Genomic DNA, 20,356 nt, shown 5'->3' on the forward strand with positions numbered 1-20,356 from the left:
AATGTACTAATGGGGGACATCACTATGCTACAGCAGCGCCACACAACAGAAGATGACTGACCTTTCTTCATCTGCTTGATTTCCTTCTCCTGTTTGTCGACAGCCGCGCCCAGCAGAGTCAAGATGATGCCGGCCTGCGAGTTCACACCCACAGCCGTCACCAACATCTTGCCAGAACCTGGAATTGGTTCAATTAGAATAAAAAAAAATGGACAAAGTTAATTGTACAAACTGTAAAACTTATATCTAAATTGATAGGTGCTTTGTTATTTAAGCAGTCTGTAAGTGAAAATAACTTAAGTGACCACAGAATCATTCGTTAAAATAATAAGTCATTTAGACTTGTACATTTTTACTTAACCAATCTTACTAATATTATAAATGCGAATGTTTAGACGGATGTTTGTTTGAAGGTATCTCCGGAACGACTCAACAGATCTCGATGAAATTTGACACTGATGTAGAACATAGTATAAAAGAACACATATGTTACTTATTACGTCTTTTTGATGTCGCGGGCGACAGCTAGTACTTAATAAACGAACATACAAAGTAAAACAGTACTACAAAAATATTGAACAAACCAACTAATAAGATTCGAGACATTTTTATAAACGAGGCAAAGCAGTGATGTTTTGACAACATATTTGTTATAAAAAAAACATAAAATTACCTTCCATAACGTGAGTACCAGATAGCACCATGGGATCAAAAGATTCACCTTTCATGACATGGTCCGACTCTCCCGTAAGTGAGGACTCATCGACCTGGAATTATGATACACTTTGGTTATTATAAACTAGAGATGTAGATAGGAATTGCGTATTTACAATTGCTACGGTTCTGTCATCAAAACTTGCGTATTAAATTTGATCCACTTCCCGGTTACTGATTGAGCTAAAATTTTGCTTTGAACCCTTTTAGGATCACTTTGTTATCCGTCCGTCCGTCTGTCTGTCAAGACCCTTTTTTATTTGGTTTTTAATTAACAAGAAAATAACAAAAGCTTGTTTTGAATAAGTTTACATACATCTCGTGAATACTAATAAGGGTTCCGTCTCCTTTTATTTTTGGCAAATTCAATTTAACCGCATGTTTCCACTACCAGATCCGCGAAGACATATTGTTTTCTCTTTTTTAAAGATAATAAGAAGGATGATAGTATGTTTATATCTGTGTTTAGATAGTGTAAATAAACGGTAAGTCATATTTTGACGCAGACTTATCAACACAACGCCTTGTCTCGTTTCGCGGCAGCCAAAGTGTTTGCTGTTGTTAAAGTTTAAGTGTTGAAAGTTTCGCGTCATTGAGTGCCGGGTGGACGAATGCCTGTTAATTCGTGTGAATAGAACCTCTTGTTTATTTCTAGTATTGATAATAGTAGGAAAAAACTACTGCAATGCGATATTAACAGAGCTGGGCATTAACTCGTTAATCCGTTAATCGTTAATTAACGAAGTTAACATTTTGCTTAACGGATTAACTTTTAAGTTAACTTAAAAAAGTGTTAACGCTTTTGTTAACTTCCGTTAAACTCAACTTCCGTTAATAAAAGTCCGTTAATCGTTGAATTTGGAGAAATTTGAAACTTGGAGACGTGCTGTCATTTTGTTTAAATTACGCGCCACGCCACGCTCGTAAGTTCAGCTATGTTGGGCGACTGTCGGCGACACGAATAGTGAACGAACGAGTTGATAATTGATATATGTGAAGTTCGCGTGCAAGTGTATGCATCAGAGCGTCCGGGAAAGACGTGACCAACAGGACAAAATCAAAAGAAGGTTCGAAATAGTATATTTCATTACGAGTATATAAAAGCACAAGTATGTAATAGCCCACATTCCGAACGCTTTTCTTCCCTGCAATACGCCACTTTTTGAGAAACTGTATTAAAAAACTTTTTTTACTCGTGCTTTTTCTTTAGCTTTTTCAAACTCGTGCGTTCTCTTTCACAACTGTCAAAATAATGTTTGCTATAAAGAAAAAACAACCACGAAGTTTTTACAAAAAAAAAAAAAAAATCATTGAAGTTTTTATGATTCATGCAAATATTTCTAAAAAGAAGCTCCTAATTTGTTACAAAATCAAATTTAATGATTTGATTCAATGAATTAGGTTTCATTTTATTTCATCTCATTAAATTTCATTTTCATTTCATATCAATAAAAATAGTCTACTGAAGACTTGGTTGTTTGGGCAGTTCCCTTTGCCTACCCAGAATGGGTGAAGAAAAGAAAAAAAAAAAGTTTGTATTCTTTTACGGTTGGCGCCATTTTCCAAACATTTTAGTTAGTTGAGTTTATTGTGTTTTTATTATTCTATTAAATTGCTTCATTTTTTCGCAACTGTATCAAAAATATTTGTTTAGTACACGTGCGGAACTGTCATTACAACTTGTTCCAACTGTCAACCCTCACCTTCGGCTGCGCTTCGGCTCGGATAGACATTTGTTGGAACTCTTTGAAATGTCAGGCTTTCCGCACTCGTAATGAAATGTACTATAATGCATTCATACTTGTCTCTAATACTGATGTGTTATAGAATGTATAGTCAAATTACTAATTTTAATCAAGTGTCGCCACATAAGTGTAAAATTAGAATGTATAATTTTGGTATGGTTAACTGTTAACGATTAACTTTAACTTGCGTTAAATTTTCGAGAATTTAACGCTTTAACGATTAACGAAGTTAATTTTTTAATTAACGAATTAACGATTAACGAAGTTAACTTTTCGATTAACTGTGCCCACCTGTGGATATTAATGTATTTTTCTTCACTTATCGATATCGCTTTATTTGCAATGACGTCATTAGGTTACTCAATCTTTGATAACGTTTGTTTGATTATGTCGCTAGTTGCGACAAATGTTGCAGAATGCTATTTAATTAGCACTTTATGTGTTAAACAATTGTCAACAACGTAACTTTGAATTGGCGACTTTAATACTTTGAAGATTGCCTGGATTAGATTGGATGGATGTTTTTTACTACGTATCTCCAAAACGGCTTAACGGATTTCGATGACATTTGGTACAGATGTAGAACATAGTCTAGAAGAAGATATATTTACTAAGTGTTTTTATGTGATTCAAATTTTAAATTAAATCAGTTAATACGTGGTTAATACGTTGTTACGTTGTTAATATGTGTAATCAAACCAACAAAAAAAAAATACATAAAATTGTTAATCGATTTTTTATGACAGATAACATTTCTATCCAACGACATCTGTCATTATACAACGACTTCAAGTGGTTGGTAGTTAAGTTAAATTTCAATTTATAATATTGCTTTTATCTAGGCAATGGGCGTGGCGTTATCAGGCGTTAAGTACAGATAAGTAATCAGATTTCTATAACCCCGTGCGTCATCAATACAGCTGTAATCTACCGCTGTATATCAGTACAACAGTAGCGTTTATGTTATAGTGCGACAAAATTATCTGGCGCGGTGAAAGCCGCTATCAGAGAATACATAAATCCTACTCAGGTATAGAAAATGACACACACGACAAGACATATACAGTCAGACAAGGATCTTATGACACTTTAAAAGTAGGACACTAATGAGCTATTGTAAGTGTGAAGTCGGTGACATGTACAGAGTATCACGTGAAGAGTGTTTTCTACAGGATGTCACGTATAAAATTATGTATACAGAGTGTGGTGTACAGGGTGTTGGTATACCTTGAGGTCGTTACTCTGCAGCAGCACACCGTCAGCAGGCAACAGATCTCCATACTTGATCTGACAAATGTCGCCCACCACGATCTCGCTGATAGGCACCTGCTTCACCTCACCGCCACGGATGACTGCGAACTTGTGCTCGCCCTCTATCCTCGATTGAAGCCCTCTGGAATATTATAAAATAACTATGTTAAAATCAACATAAAGCATTCACACATATATTACTTAAAGTGACCTAAAATATGATACAAGTTTTATGAGAAAAAGTGAAGATTTTCTTCGTTAAAATTACAACCTCTGCATGCCTATGTAAATTGTTTTTGGCAATAACGGAATATTATATTTGCAGGTGAACATGAAATTGCTAACTGTAAAAATAATTAGTTTCCGATACAACAAAAACTAACATAAGCCTTTTATTAAAAAAAACGGATAGTAGATAGTCACGAAGACTAACCGTTGTTTTCTGAGACTAAAATCTCTGCATAAAACATATCGCCATCGCTGTCATTATCTTTGACAAAACAGAGATAACAATATGATTTAAACTGATATTTACGTTTCAGAAACCCACGGTTAATAATCTACAATTTTAACCTTATTTACTTAAACAAAAATAAGTGACCGAGTGGAGCACTTACCTGAATTGTCTTTCTTTCGTGTAATCGTTGAATGCTGTGACTATGACGATAACTATAACAGATATTAAGATCGCCAGACCCTCTATCCATTGGTAATGACCTTCTTCTTCGTCCAAATGACCTGAAAAATTAGGGCAAATGTTTTTATATCGCGCAATATTAAGAATACCTAAGGTCTTATAATCTATACCAATAATGGTAAAGTTATTCTAATCAATTACAAATGCATTTGTTAGCTTTATTATTAAGTCTATTTATTTACGCTACGACGTTTTGAAGTTTAGCAGATAACTCTCTAGTCTGTGCGACATGTGAGTGGAACTATACTTTAGTGTTTAAACTTTTGTAACTTTCTCTTTTTTTTATTATCCCAGACTACATAATGTTGTTACTTCAATTTAATTTTTTTTTATAAAAGCGACTAATCTATTATTCAACTTATTCCAACTTTAGTGATAGTTACCGCGGGTTTCTAAGACTAGAATCTCTGTATAAAACAAATCTTCATCCCTGATATTACCTTTGAGATTTGATTTGATTAAAAAAAACAGAGATACAATAAATATTTTAAACAGAGATTTTACTCTCAGAAACCCACGGTTAATGTTATGTTAATTCGATTTTAGGATACCAAACTACGTCTACCCGCATTTAGATATTACCCATACTCTGCCTAATTAGAGTAATCCTATGAATGGTTAAGGGTTGCCACCTATCTCTGTCATACGTATAGTGTGTGAGCGAGAGGTGGTATTCAATTATGATACATTGGGGCAATTTCACCTCGATGCAATAACAGAAGTGTTATGGGATTTAATGTCCGTAATTAATTTAGCGTGTCATTCGTTATCATGAGTTTACATTGCTGTGTGACCTGTATAAAAATACTGCTTAAATACAGATGTTATGGTAGTGAAAACACACGATGGCAATTATATGTTGAATTGTGGAAAGCAGTGATGTGAAACAATATTAGTCATAAATTTTAATGGCCAAAGAATGTGCTGGTGAACTATAGAATTATTAAAAGTGTAAAAATATATAATTACTGTTGTGTTTAGTAAATACGATTATTGCTTTTTTAAGGCAAAGCATGAGCATCTTAATTCATTTGTTCCAAACGTTTATTGTTACTTTTGCTGCTGAAACATGTTTCCTCTCTCTACACAAAGACGATCTACAGAACATGTTTCATATTGTGATTGTTTCTTATTCTAAGTTGAAAAAGAAATAGTATAATAGTTCTTAGAATTAAAAATGCTCTTTTACCCTTATCTATAAAATAATTACTGGACAAAACCACACAAAGATACACGAATACTAATTTAATCTATTTAAATAATAATTAATTAAAAAAAGGTTTATCCATTTATAAATTTTTATAACACAATTAGACATCAGTTTATTATTTAAGAAGTCATTTTTTATATATTAAATAAATCTAAACAATCTAAAACAACACACAGACGGACAAACATCGTATACAACTATATTACCGCCGTGTCTGGTGGGCTAGCAAGCAGACTGTTTGCGATGAATTCAGCAAAACAAAATTGTACATAAAATCCGTATATTTGTAAGAAATTACAGCAAATTTTTAATATAAAAGAGCGTGCGTCTCGCGTCGTTGTTGGTTTGCGACTGCCGGGACGGGGAAGCGGCGCTCGCGGCGGTGCCAGCTCGCTGCGGTGCGGTGACGTCACTCGCGCGGGCTCGTGCGCGTACATACTCCCCCCGTTGAAAGAGTTGTTTCAAGGATTGATAGTTTAGTGATATTCTAATCTTGCATTTTAGGGAGCAGGCATATTTTATTAAATGCCCTCCTTATCGTTCCTCTGGAAGTTTTAATGTCTGCTACTCTGTTTACTCCGTCCAGCCCAGTAAACAATTGAAGAACGCGCCCAAGGCGCCATAGTAATGGAGGTAAGTTATCTTCTTTCAGAACGACCATGTCTCCAACAGCTAGATCCTGCTGCCTGGTCTTCCATTTCGTGCGTTCTTGCAGTTCAGCTATAAATTCCTTTCGCCATCTGTCCCAGAAGTGTTGTCTCATCTTTTCGATTGCCTCATATCGGTTGGGTCTTGTGCTGGTGACAGGCAGAGATGGTACTGAGATCAGAGGTCGCCCAATAAGAAAGTGACCAGGGGTTAAAGGATATAAGTCGGATGGGTCTGAAGAAAGAGGAGTAAGGGGCCGAGAATTCAGGATTGCTTCTATTTGTGCAAATAACGTCGCTAATTCCTCAAATGTTAGGGAAGCATTTCCTATAACGCGTTTTAAGTGACCCTTTGCCGATTTTATTCCTGCTTCCCATATGCCTCCAAAATGTGGAGCATAGGCAGGGCTAAACACGAATTTAATTTTTTCATTATTTGCGTAATCGGAAACACTTTGGCGGCTAGCTCTGATAACTCTACCTAGCTCATTCTTTGCTCCCACAAAATTAGTGCCGTTATCACAATAAATGACATGAGGTTTACCTCGCCGAGAGACAAACCTGCGTAGGCAAAGAAGAAATGCATCCGTCGACATTGAACTTACTGTCTCTAAGTGCAAAGCTTTGGTTTGTAAACACACAAACAAAGCAAGGAAACATTTGGTTATGTTATTGCCGCGACCCTTTTTACTAGAAATCGCGAAGGGGCCAGCAAAATCAACACCACAGGCCTCAAATACAAAGCTAGGAGATACTCTCGCGGCCGGCAAAGTACCCATTATAGGCTTGATAACAGATCCGCGCATACGAGTACAAATTACACACTTTCTAGTTACATTGCGGGCTAAGTTTCTGCTTCCGATAGGCCAAAATTCCTCACGCACCGCAGCTAGTAGTAGTTGAGGACCAGCATGAAATAAACGTATATGCTCGTGTCTCATAAGCAATAAAGAGAGGTGATGTTTGCCATCTAACAGTATAGGATGCTTTTTGTCAAAGTTAAAATTGGAATTCTGTAATCTACCACCTACACGAAGAATTCCTTCAGAATCTACAAAGGGATCTAATGATAAAAGCCTAGATTTATGGTTCAACTTTTTATTATTTGAAATATTGTTAATCTCAGTTGCGAAAGATTCAAATTGGGCTTGTCTCACTAATAGATTCAGAGACTTGTCCAACTCCTCTATATCAGGAGCACCAGTCTTTTGAATAGCCGTCTTTCGACATTTGTTAATAAATCTTAATATATAAGCTACTATTCTTTTCAATTTATCAAATCGTGAGTATTTATTAAAGTCAATCAACGAACAACCCTTTGTGTCTATTTTCCCTTCATTTACTGTAAAAACTTTTAATTCCGGTAAGTTATTAATGGATATAGAACTTTGTTTTGGCCATTCCGATTCTTCCTTCAGAAGGAAGGAAGGACCTCGCCACCACAGTGTAGAATCCTGAAGTTGTTGTGGGTCAACACCCCTTGAAGCTAAATCTGCAGGATTCTGATCTGTTGGCACATGCATCCAAGTAAATCCTTGAGTAAGCTCATTTATTTCATTTACTCTGTTACTGACAAAAGTTTTTAAGTTTCTAGATTGCGTTCTTAACCAACCTAATACAATGGTAGAATCTGTCCATATAGTTTTACTGCGGATGTTACAAGGAAGCGATTCTAATACTTTATCACATAACCGAGCTCCTAGTAAAGCACCACACAATTCTAGGCGGGGTATTGTAAGTGCCTTTAATGGCGTAACTCGGGCCTTAGCACATAACAGTTGTATATGTATCTGGCCTTCTTTGTCAATAGCTCGCAAGTATACTGTGGCTCCGTATGCGTGTTGAGCTGCGTCTACAAAACAGTGCAAATCAATTTCGCACTCAACAAATTGTATCACATGTCTAGGTATTTTTATAGATGACAATCGCGATAGACTGCGCATAAAGTCTGACCATTTACGAGAATCGTCAGAAGGAATGGGATCATCCCAACCAATTTTATTTATCCAGAGTTGCTGAAGAAATATTTTACATTTAATTATACAAGCAGACAATAAGCCCAAAGGATCAAATATTCTACAAGTCATAGAGGTTACTATTCTTTTAGTGACTATGTCCTGCACTTTCATATTAGCACAGAAAAACAGCATATCCGATTTAGGAGACCAGTTAAGTCCTAAGACAGTAGATTCTTTATTCCAATCGCGAACTTCACAGACGTTATCTTTACTATTAAATAACTCAGGGCAATTTGTGCGAAATTTGCGTAAAGGAAAACAAGCTGATTTTAAAGTATCATTAACACCATTGTATATTCGCCTAAGTTCCTGAATAGTGTTTGAACCCGTATTGAGATCATCCACGTAAAAATCACGCTTTAAAACGTTGGCTATAGTTTCATCTTGACATTCGTGTGCCAGTTGTAATAGACATCTGGTGGCCAAAAATGGAGCCGATGCCGTACCGTAAGTAACTGTATTTAATTGCAATGTTTTGAGAGGCTGCTCATCACTCTCACGCCACAGTATAAGCTGCAAATGTCGCTGAGAAGCGTCGATTTCCACCTGACGATACATTTTTTCAATATCTCCTGTTAAAACAAATTTATGTATTCTAAACCGTAATAAAATTGAAAATAGATCGCTTTGAACTACAGGCCCTACCAATTGTAAATCATTTAAGGACTTGCCTGAGGAGGACTTAGCCGAAGCGTCGAACACTACCCTAAGTTTGCTAGTCTCACTTTGTTCACGTATCACTGCGTGATGAGGTAAATAAAATCCAAATCGCAGCCGTTAAATTTCTGACAAATGACCTAAATCTTGGTATTCTTTTATGAAGTCTGAGTAATGTTTTTTAGTACGTTCATTTTTATAAAGTTTTTTCTCTAAATTAAAAAATCTACCCCTTGCACTGTAAAATGATTCACCTAAAGAGTGTTCAGGAGACTCTTTAAAAGGCATTTTAACTGAAAATCTACCACTGCTTAATCTAGTAGTATTTTGAACAAAGTGAGTTTCACATAACTGTTCCTCCAGTGAGAGTGAATTATTTTTACTAGATGCGGGTAATTCTTCCACCTCCCAAAACTTCTTCATTGTTTCATGTAAATCCGATTGTGTGAAATTGCATATAACTTTGCCTTTGGAACAAGCAACACCTACCGGACCAGATATAAGCCACCCTAGTTTAGAGTCTTGCAATGTTGGCAGGTATGGACCTAATTTTATCTGCTGGCTACCTATTATATCCCAGAAGACGTCTGCCTCTATAAGTATGTCAATTTCAGACGGTTCATAAAATTCGGGGTCAGCAAGCGTTATATTTAATGGCAATTTTAAGTTATGCAACTTAATTTCTTTACTAGGTACAGTCCCAGTAATGTTAGGAACAACTAAACAGTCTAGCTCAGTCGTGAAAGAGCTTACTCGAGAATTCAATTGAATGTGACAGCGCTCAGAAATATTGAAGCCTATATTATTTATGCCAGATACGTTGACGGAGTTTATTTTATTAATAGAAAGATCTAATTTATTTTTTAGAGCATTTGTTATAAAGCATGACTGGCTCCCAGTGTCTAATAAGATCCGAGCTGGTTTACACACATTATTTTGTGGGTTAACTATATCAACAACAGCAGTACACAATAAAACTTGTTTAGTGCTAGACACTGCCAATGAGACAGGCGCAGAGGTTAAAACATTTTCTTGTTCTATGTGAAGTAGACTATTATGTTTACCTTTACACGAGCGACAGCATCCCTTTAAACGACATCGGTTTACATTATGCCCTTCGCGAAGACAATTTGCACATAATTTCAACTTATCAGTTTTATCTTGTCTCTCTTTTAAGCTCATTTCTAAAAATGTAGGACATAGGTAAACACGATGATCGTTTTTACAAATACTACATATACGTTTTTGAGCTACAGTACTAGTACTTGCGGCTACTAAAGACTTAGAAGAATGTTGTGATTTGAAATGTGACTTGTTATCAGGCCTATCGCACCGGGTACTTTGAGTTGTTTCCAAGACATCAGCGCGATTTCTCAAAAACGTATTAAAATCATTTAAAGTAGGCAATGTGGTAAGACTGTTTTTGTGCTCCTCCCACTTTCTATTAGTTGTAACGTCTAACTTAGATGACATCATAAACACAACCAAAACATCCCATTGCTCCGTTGGCAAGCCTAAAGTACCGAGTGCCCTTAAATTCTTTGACACTTGATCTATAAGGTAACGTAGGGCTTTAAAAGACTCTCGAGTAATAGGTTCAATGTGATACAACGCCTTTAGGTGATTATTAATTAATATATTTTTATTGTTATATCTTTCACATAATAAATCCCACGCAACCTTGTAATTCGCCGTAGTAAACTCTATTGATTTTATTACAACAGTAGCACTTCCTTCTAAAGCTGATCGTAAATAATGGAATTTATTTATAGTAGGTATAGAATCATTGGAATTAATCAACGAGTCGAAGGTATCCCTGAATTCCAGCCATTTGAGGTAGTTTCCGTCAAAGGTAGGTAATTTAATTGTAGGCAACTTAACAGTGTTAATAGCGTGAGAACAACTACCTGAAACAGCAGAAGCCATGGACCCATCGAAACGCTCTTTAGTAACTGGAATTGCGTCAAGGATATCTTGTGCAGTTGAAATAGAAGAATAAAATTGATTCTCTAATAGGTCCCTCTCTTTAAGCTGTTCATCATCATCAACGCTTAACAATTCAATTTGACTCTGTAAATTATCAAATGATGAAAACAATTCTTGAAATTTTGCCAATCTTAAAGTAACTTCTTTAATTTGTAAAGTAGTCAAATCCACAGGCTTAATTTGAGATAAAACGGTTAAATACTCTTTAAATTTAGTCAATCGACCTTTTATTGTACTACGTTTTTTCAACAATTCTTTCAATCCATACGATTCACTCTCCGGCATCGTGTAGCAGAAAGAATGAGCTATTTAAAAATTAAAAATGTGCAGTCAAACCGTGCGAGCCCCAAAGTGTTTGTTCCGTTGCTGACGCTGGCTGCGCCCCGCACGTTGTAAGCGTAATGATATTTCTTCCACAGCTGAAACGTTAGGCAAAACCGTTAAAATGTTTAAATAATATAATTTAAGATAACTGTTAAGAAAAAGAACAAAATTTTCAATCGAAATAAGCTTGGCAATCGTTTAAAAAATTAATAAACGACGTGCTTGTAAGAGCAAAATGCTGATGTACTATTTATAATTTTACTTTAGCCCTAAATAAAGACTAAAATATTTGCTGTTAAGCTCAAAGCAATTTACTTAGCAATGTACTAAACTATAGTAATTAATTAAGCCTGTATTTAATTAAAAAGATACAGAAAAAGTTATTCTTGCGAGTCGTAATTAATTATTATGCACTGTAAATAGTATCGAGCGGCGAGACGTAATTGCAATATTTAAATAACTGTAGAAAGTTTTGTGCACTTAGCTAGTTAGCGGTAGAAGAACGCATAAAGCTAGATCCTTCAATAACACTCAAGAGAAATTAGCATTCATTTACACAAAGAAACAGAAGAAATAGGAATTTGTATAAGGAACGAATCACCTCCCTTAGGTTGACCTCCAGAATAGTATTCAAACCAGTATTTCCGTCGGCCCTGTTGCGAAGTGAATTCCGTTATATTACGACGACGTTTAACTTCGTCTTCTCGTTGAATTGTAGATTTGACAGTCCTGTCACGGTCGCCACTTTGTTTGCGATGAATTCAGCAAAACAAAATTGTACATAAAATCCGTATATTTGTAAGAAATTACAGCAAATTTTTAATATAAAAGAGCGTGCGTCTCGCGTCGTTGTTGGTTTGCGACTGCCGGGACGGGGAAGCGGCGCTCGCGGCGGTGCCAGCTCGCTGCGGTGCGGTGACGTCACTCGCGCGGGCTCGTGCGCGTACACAGACAAACACGCCATCACGGTGAGACACGACGTGCTAACAGGGTACGTATACTCAAGAGGTCCAGCAACTAATTCAACATGCCTTAATGTCATGGTTCTTCGAGCCCTTATATAAAAACATTTTACTTCACCTAAAGATATAAAAGCTATACATATACATATACATTTTATGCTTTTATCAACATTAATAAAAAGTTTTAATTGATATTTTTTTTCGGATAAACTGAAATCTAAACTGAAATAAATTTGCTATTTTGTTTTTTAATCAAATGGGGTTTTTTATGAGCCATTATTTATTTTACTAATCCAAGCGAAAAGAGGTACAACTTGTTTTTTAATCAATTAGTGGATAATTTGTAGTTCTACTCTTACGTTATTTATTCCCGTTTCTAGCTGAATAAGCTATTGATGAGGATGTGGTGAGCAAGTAACTGCTTCAAATATTTAAAGAACCGCAGAATTCACTTACCTACTTTTACATTCAGTGAGACGACAAAGTCTTATTTAGGTTCTACATGTATATTAATATTTTACTAGTCCAAGGATACATTTTAAACATTACTAACCTTTTGATTTTAACATGAGATCGAAAAACCATGACGAAATAAAATTAAAGACAGATAGAGAATATTATAATACCAATTAAATACGTAGAAATTACATCGTTTTAATTTCTTTTTAAATAAAAAAAAAATAGAAAAATTTAGAAAAAATGTAGGTGTGGCAAAAAGGATATATCAATAATCTTGAGTACATGATCATAAACGAGCAATATAAGTGTTTAAAGTTCTTTAAATAATACAATCATCTTACCAATTTCATCTACTGTTGTTATTGAAAAAAGAAAATACGTCATTAATTATTTCTAAACGAAGAGATACATTTTGATATTCTTAAAGTTAAACATTTATAAACTATACATATTATGTTTTATAACAATATATAAGATATCGACGTATTACATAATATAATCCTTATTAAAATAAATAAACAAATGCATAAATTACACTACCACATAGTCTAAGAGTGAAAAAATAAAAAAAAACTTAAAAAGAAATATAAAACAGTTGATGGGTTCATATATTATTGAAACAAAGTATAGGATACTTTGTTTCCTTTTTCTTATCTTACATGGAACAATAGGGAACCAATTTATCCCTTCATACGTGAAAATGAACGAAACGACGGATCGTAATGGGATATGAAAGTATTACAACTGAAATGATCAACTCTTTAAAAGGTCACACCTTTGAAGTTACTTTCTTTAGAATACAACATCGAATTTATTATTTTATTTTGTGATCATTCTCGTATTTGAATAATCTACAAGGTAAAAGATAAAAGGTATTTTATTTTATTAAAATTACCCTGTAATCAAGAGATATAATAGAAAAGAATTACTTGAATTATTTATCTACAATCGAACTTGGATAAGTGTGAAACCTCTATAAGCGAGAGCCAATATCTGGTCCCCACGGACGAAGTTCTTATGCGAGGAACTCGGTTTAGAGAAACCTCTATTACCTTGAAAAATATCACGGACAGCTTACCCAGATTCGATTAAATTCGAATAATTAATAATTATTTTTAATTTTTACTACTATAATAAGTATATACAGTCAAGATGTATAGAATGTTACGAAAACCCGTCGAAGGTTGCCGAAAAATTTCATTCTTTTGTGTGAAATTTAATAGCATTGGAAGCAAGACAGATGGACAATTTATCTCTGCTAACTACAACAGTTTATAAAGCTTTGCTACCGATTCGGGACATATTATCTCTGAGTAATCCTTGTGATCACAGAGATGACTTACGTATTGATTCGTTAACTTGGTTAAATTGTGTCAATTTTTTTATAAGTGAAACATCTTTTCCAAGCCAATTGAATCTGTGAGACGGAATGTTATTGTTGTAATTCTGTTAAAATACAAATATGGCATTCTGACTGTGATGGCTCAACGTGGTATTACACCGTTTGTATATAGACGTTTATGTATAGCTAATATTTGACCCTAAAGGATCACAAACTATAACTGCTACTATAAATTTGTTTGCTGGTAGTCCTCAATCAAAATAGCCTAATGAAACCTATGAAAATTATATTATACGTATACTTCATTTTATTTCTATTGTCATTGAATTGTTTTGTCATTGTCTTTGTCTATGGTTTTCAATCGTTAAAACTATCACTCGTCCGTCCTTGTAAAATATACTTCCATTTCGTGCCTCTTAATATTTTTCCCCAGAGTTCATCTTGTTAATGTAGTGCTAAATCGATTATTGCTGCATTCATATTCAATTACTACTCAAGATCGTCTGATGCTGGTTCTGAGAATTATGATGGAATGCTACTTTATCAATAATTGAATCATCTTATTTTCTCACGATGCAAAATATGAAGTATTATTGACTCTTTATTGAGGAGATCATGAGAAGAGAAGAAAGATAATTACATAATTGTACCTAAATCTACTTCGTACATAATCGAATATGTTATTCTGTTGTAGCAGCTTTATACGATACACGATTTTGAGTTCCATTAGTCCATGAGAATAAATTAGTATTTGAACACCTAATCATTTCATTCTCAAGTGCTAATGAATATGTATATGTTTAAATTCTGCAAGTCATCAATTTGTAAGACAATGAGTAAGCGCCTTAATGCAACGATAATCCAGGTATGCCTCAACATCATTCCCATATTATCTGTGACAGGACTCTTGGTAAACAATCCCCCTAATGTATTCACCTATGTATAAAGATTATATAGTTTTACATAATTATATACTTTAACCTATGACTAAGTGATTCAAGTGTGTATGTAGCTTCGTAATTTTATATTTGTGTACTATTTTGTACTATTAATTAAATTATAATTTTTGAAATTTTGAAATTTCAGAAATAAAAAAAAAACCTTATCCAGGTGATTCGACAGTGGAAACCCACGATTACACTCCTTCCAGTCTGGAAAAAAGTAAAGCAATTAATGTAACAAAAACATAACTCACGCCCGTAACCCAGAGGGGTAGGCAGAGACCACAGACCTCCATTTGACGTGGTCCTGACACACATCTCCCGCTTCTTCTGACTTCTGACATTGACTTACGTAGAATTAGGTTATTCATTGAGCATAAGTACTTAAGTAATCATCTATATGTCGCAATCAGAAGAAGAAATCAACTTTAATAAATCGAAATTAGAACACGAGCTGTGTTCGAAGAGACTTCTTGTACGATGCGCGTCTGACATTAGTCATTCTGGAAATATGGATCGTAGCTAAAGCATTGTTCGTTGTACATGAGCCTGTGAATCAATTATAACGAGTTGAGAAGTGATAAGCAGTGTATTCCTTGAATCCGATATTACCCACAGCCGCCCACAAGTGATCTCAATCAATAATAATTCTGATAGCGAGCCACCCCGGCCGTTATCAGAAGTGGGATACATATCGGTTCAAGTCGTAATTGAGAAAATGGAGATGAGCGCAATTTTTTTCAGTTGGTATTTGTAGAATTCTCCGTGAAATGACATTGAGAAAAGAAAAGAAATAACATGACGTTTCCGTCCGTCATTAAGGAAAAATATTCCGACTACGCAATTAATTTGGTAGAATGTAAGAAGCATTGATGAGGAAGATTATGAGAATATTATTTGATTTGGTGTACGATCTAGAGGTTTCAGCAACTAAATACGCAAACGAAGTATGCGCGAGTCGCTACGCAGCAGTACGAGGTATACGCATACCGATACAAGTGAGCCGCTAACGTAATTTGGGAATCCTATGGTACACAATAATTTGAAGAAAACTATTTCGAAGATAAATTACGAGGAAAGAAAGAAAAATCCAACGCGCATGCGTGGATTCATGACATTATGCTTCGAGAAACCAAATGTCAAAAGAAAATAATTGCAAAATTATGAAGTTGACATTGCAGAAAGATTACGTAAAAATGTATTGCTACATTAATAATAACAAGCCACTTTAGACATTGGTTCGGCATGGGCAATTGAATCACTATTTGGAGCAGAGGTGAATAAAACCGGATAGCCGAAATCCACCTCAACCAATCTTAAGGACAAGTCTCAAAATAATTCAATGCGGGTTAATACGGAATTCCAAAATGATCATCAACAATTAAGAAACGATATTCTAGAACAGAATGAAACGAATTGAAATTGGAAAGAAAGAATGAAGGCTTGAAGAGCAAGATAGACGCAAGGGGTCTAGAGGTATCCCAAAAGCAGTTGGGTCGTGCAACCTATTGAATGCTTTGAATGCATTCTGCGTGAATGTGTGTTCTTTCATATCAACAGTAGTTGGTTTCAACTTAATCATCCGGTGAGTTCGTTTCTGTACTATTTTATGTGTTTTAGCTGTTATGCTATTGGGCACTAGTCGTGACGTATTCTAGTAAAATTCGATAATTTAAAACTATTGGTTTAATGTGTGGCACCAAAGTAAAAGTTCAATTAGTATTTCGGTTATTTGTGCAATGCAGTTATGTTCGGAGTTATTTAGTGAGTCGGTTATTTTACATTTTGGGATTTTTATTTCTCATTAATCAATAATGTCATGTCAATTTTGTAATTAAAGGATGTTGTTTTCAATGATTGACGTTTCACAAAAATAAAACTGATTGTCAAAATTTAAAAATATAGCGAGTTCTTTGAATGTCGACTGACATGACCCTGACAGTTTTAATGAAAATTATTTAAACAGAAATGAATTAAATCGTGTAGCTGTTTTTTAAAAGCGAAAATGTGTTTAGACGTAATTAGATTTGACAGATAGTAAACTCTTCTCGGTCTTAAGTTCAATTAAATTCATTTTCTTGTTTATGGCTTTCCCTTAGTGGATTAGGCCTTCGGTCTTAAGTTACTATTGCAAGTAAACAAATAATTTGTTACTTGCTAACTCTACAGGCTATGATGACATAAGCACTAAAGTACTTAAAAAATGCGCAACTAGTCTCGCTAACCCCCTAGCCCATATAGTAAATTTATCTTTAACGGAAGGTACTTTCCCAGAACGATTAAAAAAGTCAATTGTCAAGCCTCTGTATAAAAAAGGAAAAAGAACTGAAATGGGCAACTATCGCCCGATAACATTAATACCTATATTGTCGAAGATCTTTGAAAAGGTTATGTATTATAAGGTGGAACACTTCATGACGTCATGTAGCTTACTTAAACAGGAACAATTTGGATTTAGGAAAAATAGCTCCACTACTTTAGCATGTTTTTCACTGATTTCCTAGACATGACAAAAGCTTTCGATTTTGTATGCCATAAAACTCTTCTACTAAAGCTTTCCTCTTACGGTATACGCGGGAAAGCTAATGAATGGATAAAAAGCTATTTAGAGAATAGACAACAATGTGTAGAAATAACAAAAACTAACCAATGCGAACAAAAAATTTTCAGATCCAATTTTAGACAAAACAATTGTGGCACACCTCAGGGAAGTATATTAGCTCCGCTTCTTTTCCTCATATACATCAATGACCTCCCTGATGCAGTTAACAAAGATTGTATACTTTTTGCTGATGACACTACATTAATAATAAAATGTGAAAACCAAGCACACTTAGAAAAAGAAATTACTAGTACTTTAGATAAGGCTATTAACTGGTTAGAACAAAATAATCTTAAAATAAATATGAATAAAACTAATATTATACAATTTCAAACACTGCAATCACACACAACCGAATTAAACATTCACTACAAAAATAATCAACTTTCAAGTGTTAGCGATTGTGTATTTTTGGGTATAACCGTGGACAAACATTGCAGTTGGAAACCACATATAGAGAAAATTGTCAATAAAACAGATCGATTTGTCTATGTACTAAAGAGGATAAAGCAAATAGTTAATATAAACACTGCACTGATAGCCTACCACGCTTACATATCATCAATTCTGAGATACGGAATAATAATATGGGGTAATTCGGTAGAGGCAGATAAAGTTTTCAAAGCTCAGAAAAAATGTATCAGAGCAATATGTGGTACTCACTTCTTAGATAGTTGCAAACCACTTTTTAAAAGACATAAAATCTTACCGTTGCCCTGCTTATACATCTTAGAAATATGTATCTTTGTGAAAAAACACCCTCAATTTTTTGAAACATTTAGCTATAGTACATATAGCCGATGTAGACATAAAAATAGACTGCGTTTACCTCAGATAAAGCTAAAATTATTTAAGGAAAATGTTTATTGTATGTGTATCATGATATTTAATAATTTACCTTCAAATATTATCCAATTGCCTTTTACACGGTTTAAAAATCAATTATTTAATTTGCTGTTGGATAAATGCATAGTGTTGAACACTTCCTAGCTGACAATTTACAAAATGTTGACCTAATAATAAATAAATAATTAATGACTAAAATAATCCTACTAATATGATTTTATATAATAAGGTTAAATTTGCATTCAATATAATATTTGCATGCCATACGTGGCAGAATATGTTTGTTCGTCTAATCATGTAACACCATTTGTACCATATTCTGGCAAATAAATTGATTATTATTAAGTTATGGTTGTTTTTATGACCTCTGTTAATTATGATCTTTATTAAAACACATTGTTTCCTTCAAACTTTGTCCTGTGGTTCATTTGTCAATGTTTCATGAAATAATACAAAAACATCAAGAGCTTTCTGTTTAAAATGTATCACTCTAGTGATTCAGCAGTTTATATCGAGAGCAGACGACATCACGCAAATCATTTAACTTAAATACCCTACTTCGCTTGTCATTGTCGGTTTTGCAATAAATCCGGGAAAATCCAGACGGCAAAGTTGTAATTTTATACGGGTTGTATCATGTTTCCTTTCCAGTCAAACGTAAGTCCTTCTTGATACTACATCTTTGAGGTATTTTTTCAAAATAAAACAAAACTGACTTATTTTAAGGTCGATCATTTTAGAGAATTATTAGTCAAGATCATCTCGAGCGTATTGCGCGCTAAAGTTCCCAAAACCAAGTGTCAGATAGCTGTAGTGAGGCGACGTAAGCGTTGATATTTGACATGTCTAGTGCTGCGCCGATACACCGGCACAGTGTTGATTTTTGTCTCTAACAATCATAACTTTAGCTTGTTCTTTTCTTGTAGAATTACAAGCTTGTAAATTGTAAGAATGACGATATTGTGGGTTTCATTATAAGTATAACTTTTGCGAGCTATCATGTCTGTTTATGCTACAATCTTTGATTTTTTTGACCTTCTATGACACCTCCGTGAAGTTGGCCCCCTCACTTTAATTTTTTTAACTTTTTTTACGCAAATCGTTTGAGAATCGTTTGAGAGGGTTTGAGAGAAAAGAAATATCGTTTGAGAGTTCCTACTTTCTCCGTACAAACAATTTCAAATTCTAGTGTTAAGTTGGCCCCCTCACTTTACTTTTTTATATTTTTTTCAATGCGAATCGTTAGAGAGTCGTTTGAGAGACATTAAGAGAAAAGAAATATCGTTTGAGAGTTTTTACTTTTTCCGTAATAAATATTTTAATTCTGGGCATCGAAAGTTACAAATCGATTTTCTTTTTTTTTCGAATTAAATATGGCAATCATGCACTTGGACGTTTCAAATTTATTGTGTAGGTAGAGAATGGTAAGAGAGTGATTGAGAGAAAAGAGAAATCGTTTGAGAGTTAATACTTTTTCTGAAATATATATTTCAATGTCGGAATCGAAAGTAACAAATCGATTTTCCTTTTTTCCGAATTAAATATAGCAATCATGCACTTGGACGTTTCAAATTTATTGTGTAGGTAGAGAATGGTAAGAGAGTGATTGAGAGAAAAGAGAAATCGTTTGAGAGTTAATACTTTTTCTGAAGTATATATTTCAATGTCGGAATCGAAAGTTACAAATCGATTTTTCTTTTATTATTAATTAAATATGGCAATCATGCACTAAGACGTTTCTAATTTATTGTGTAGGTAGAGAATGCTTAGAGAGTGATTGAGAGAAAAGAGAAATCGTTTGAGAGTTAATACTTTTTCTTAAATAAATATTTCAATTTCGGTATCGAAAGTTACAGATCGGTTTTCCTTTGCTCCGAAATAAATATGGCAATCATGCACTTGGACGTTTCAAATTTATTGTGTAGGTAGAGAATGGTAAGAGAGTGATTGAGAGA

The 20,356-nt window shown here is 34.4% G+C and overlaps 1 protein-coding gene and 1 long non-coding RNA gene across 2 annotated transcripts; both read right to left on the bottom strand.

Annotated features, from left to right (window-relative positions):
• Nucleotides 1-720: 720 nt before the first annotated feature.
• On the bottom strand, nt 721-4,595 carry LOC123723242. The gene is made up of 3 exons (XR_006756695.1): nt 4,328-4,595; nt 3,687-3,852; nt 721-767 (listed from the first exon to the last, which is right to left on the bottom strand). It is a non-coding gene; the product is annotated as an uncharacterized LOC123723242 (long non-coding RNA).
• A 1,249-nt stretch (nt 4,596-5,844) lies between these two features.
• On the bottom strand, nt 5,845-12,191 carry LOC106709215. The gene is made up of 3 exons (XM_045685815.1): nt 11,851-12,191; nt 9,095-11,344; nt 5,845-7,615 (listed from the first exon to the last, which is right to left on the bottom strand). The coding sequence occupies exons 2-3, from the start codon at nt 11,208-11,210 to the stop codon at nt 6,105-6,107; spliced, it is 3,627 nt and encodes a 1,208-aa protein (XP_045541771.1). The 5' UTR covers nt 11,211-11,344; nt 11,851-12,191; the 3' UTR covers nt 5,845-6,104.
• Nucleotides 12,192-20,356: the final 8,165 nt, after the last annotated feature.

The sequence above is a fragment of the Papilio machaon genome, chromosome W (genome assembly GCF_912999745.1).
Source record: "Papilio machaon chromosome W, ilPapMach1.1, whole genome shotgun sequence".
Taxonomy (NCBI): Eukaryota; Metazoa; Arthropoda; class Insecta; order Lepidoptera; family Papilionidae; genus Papilio; species Papilio machaon.

What these genes read in the sequence shown, in the direction of transcription:
- LOC106709215 (XM_045685815.1), bottom strand. Translation starts at nt 11,210, where the DNA reads ATGCCGGAGAGTGAATCGTATGGATTGAAAGAATTGTTGAAAAAACGT. An exon ending in TTACTCAGACTTCATAAAAG is followed by an intron (nt 7,616 to 9,094) that starts AATACCAAGATT and finishes CGGAATTAAAAG; the next exon opens with TTTTTACAGTAAATGAAGGG.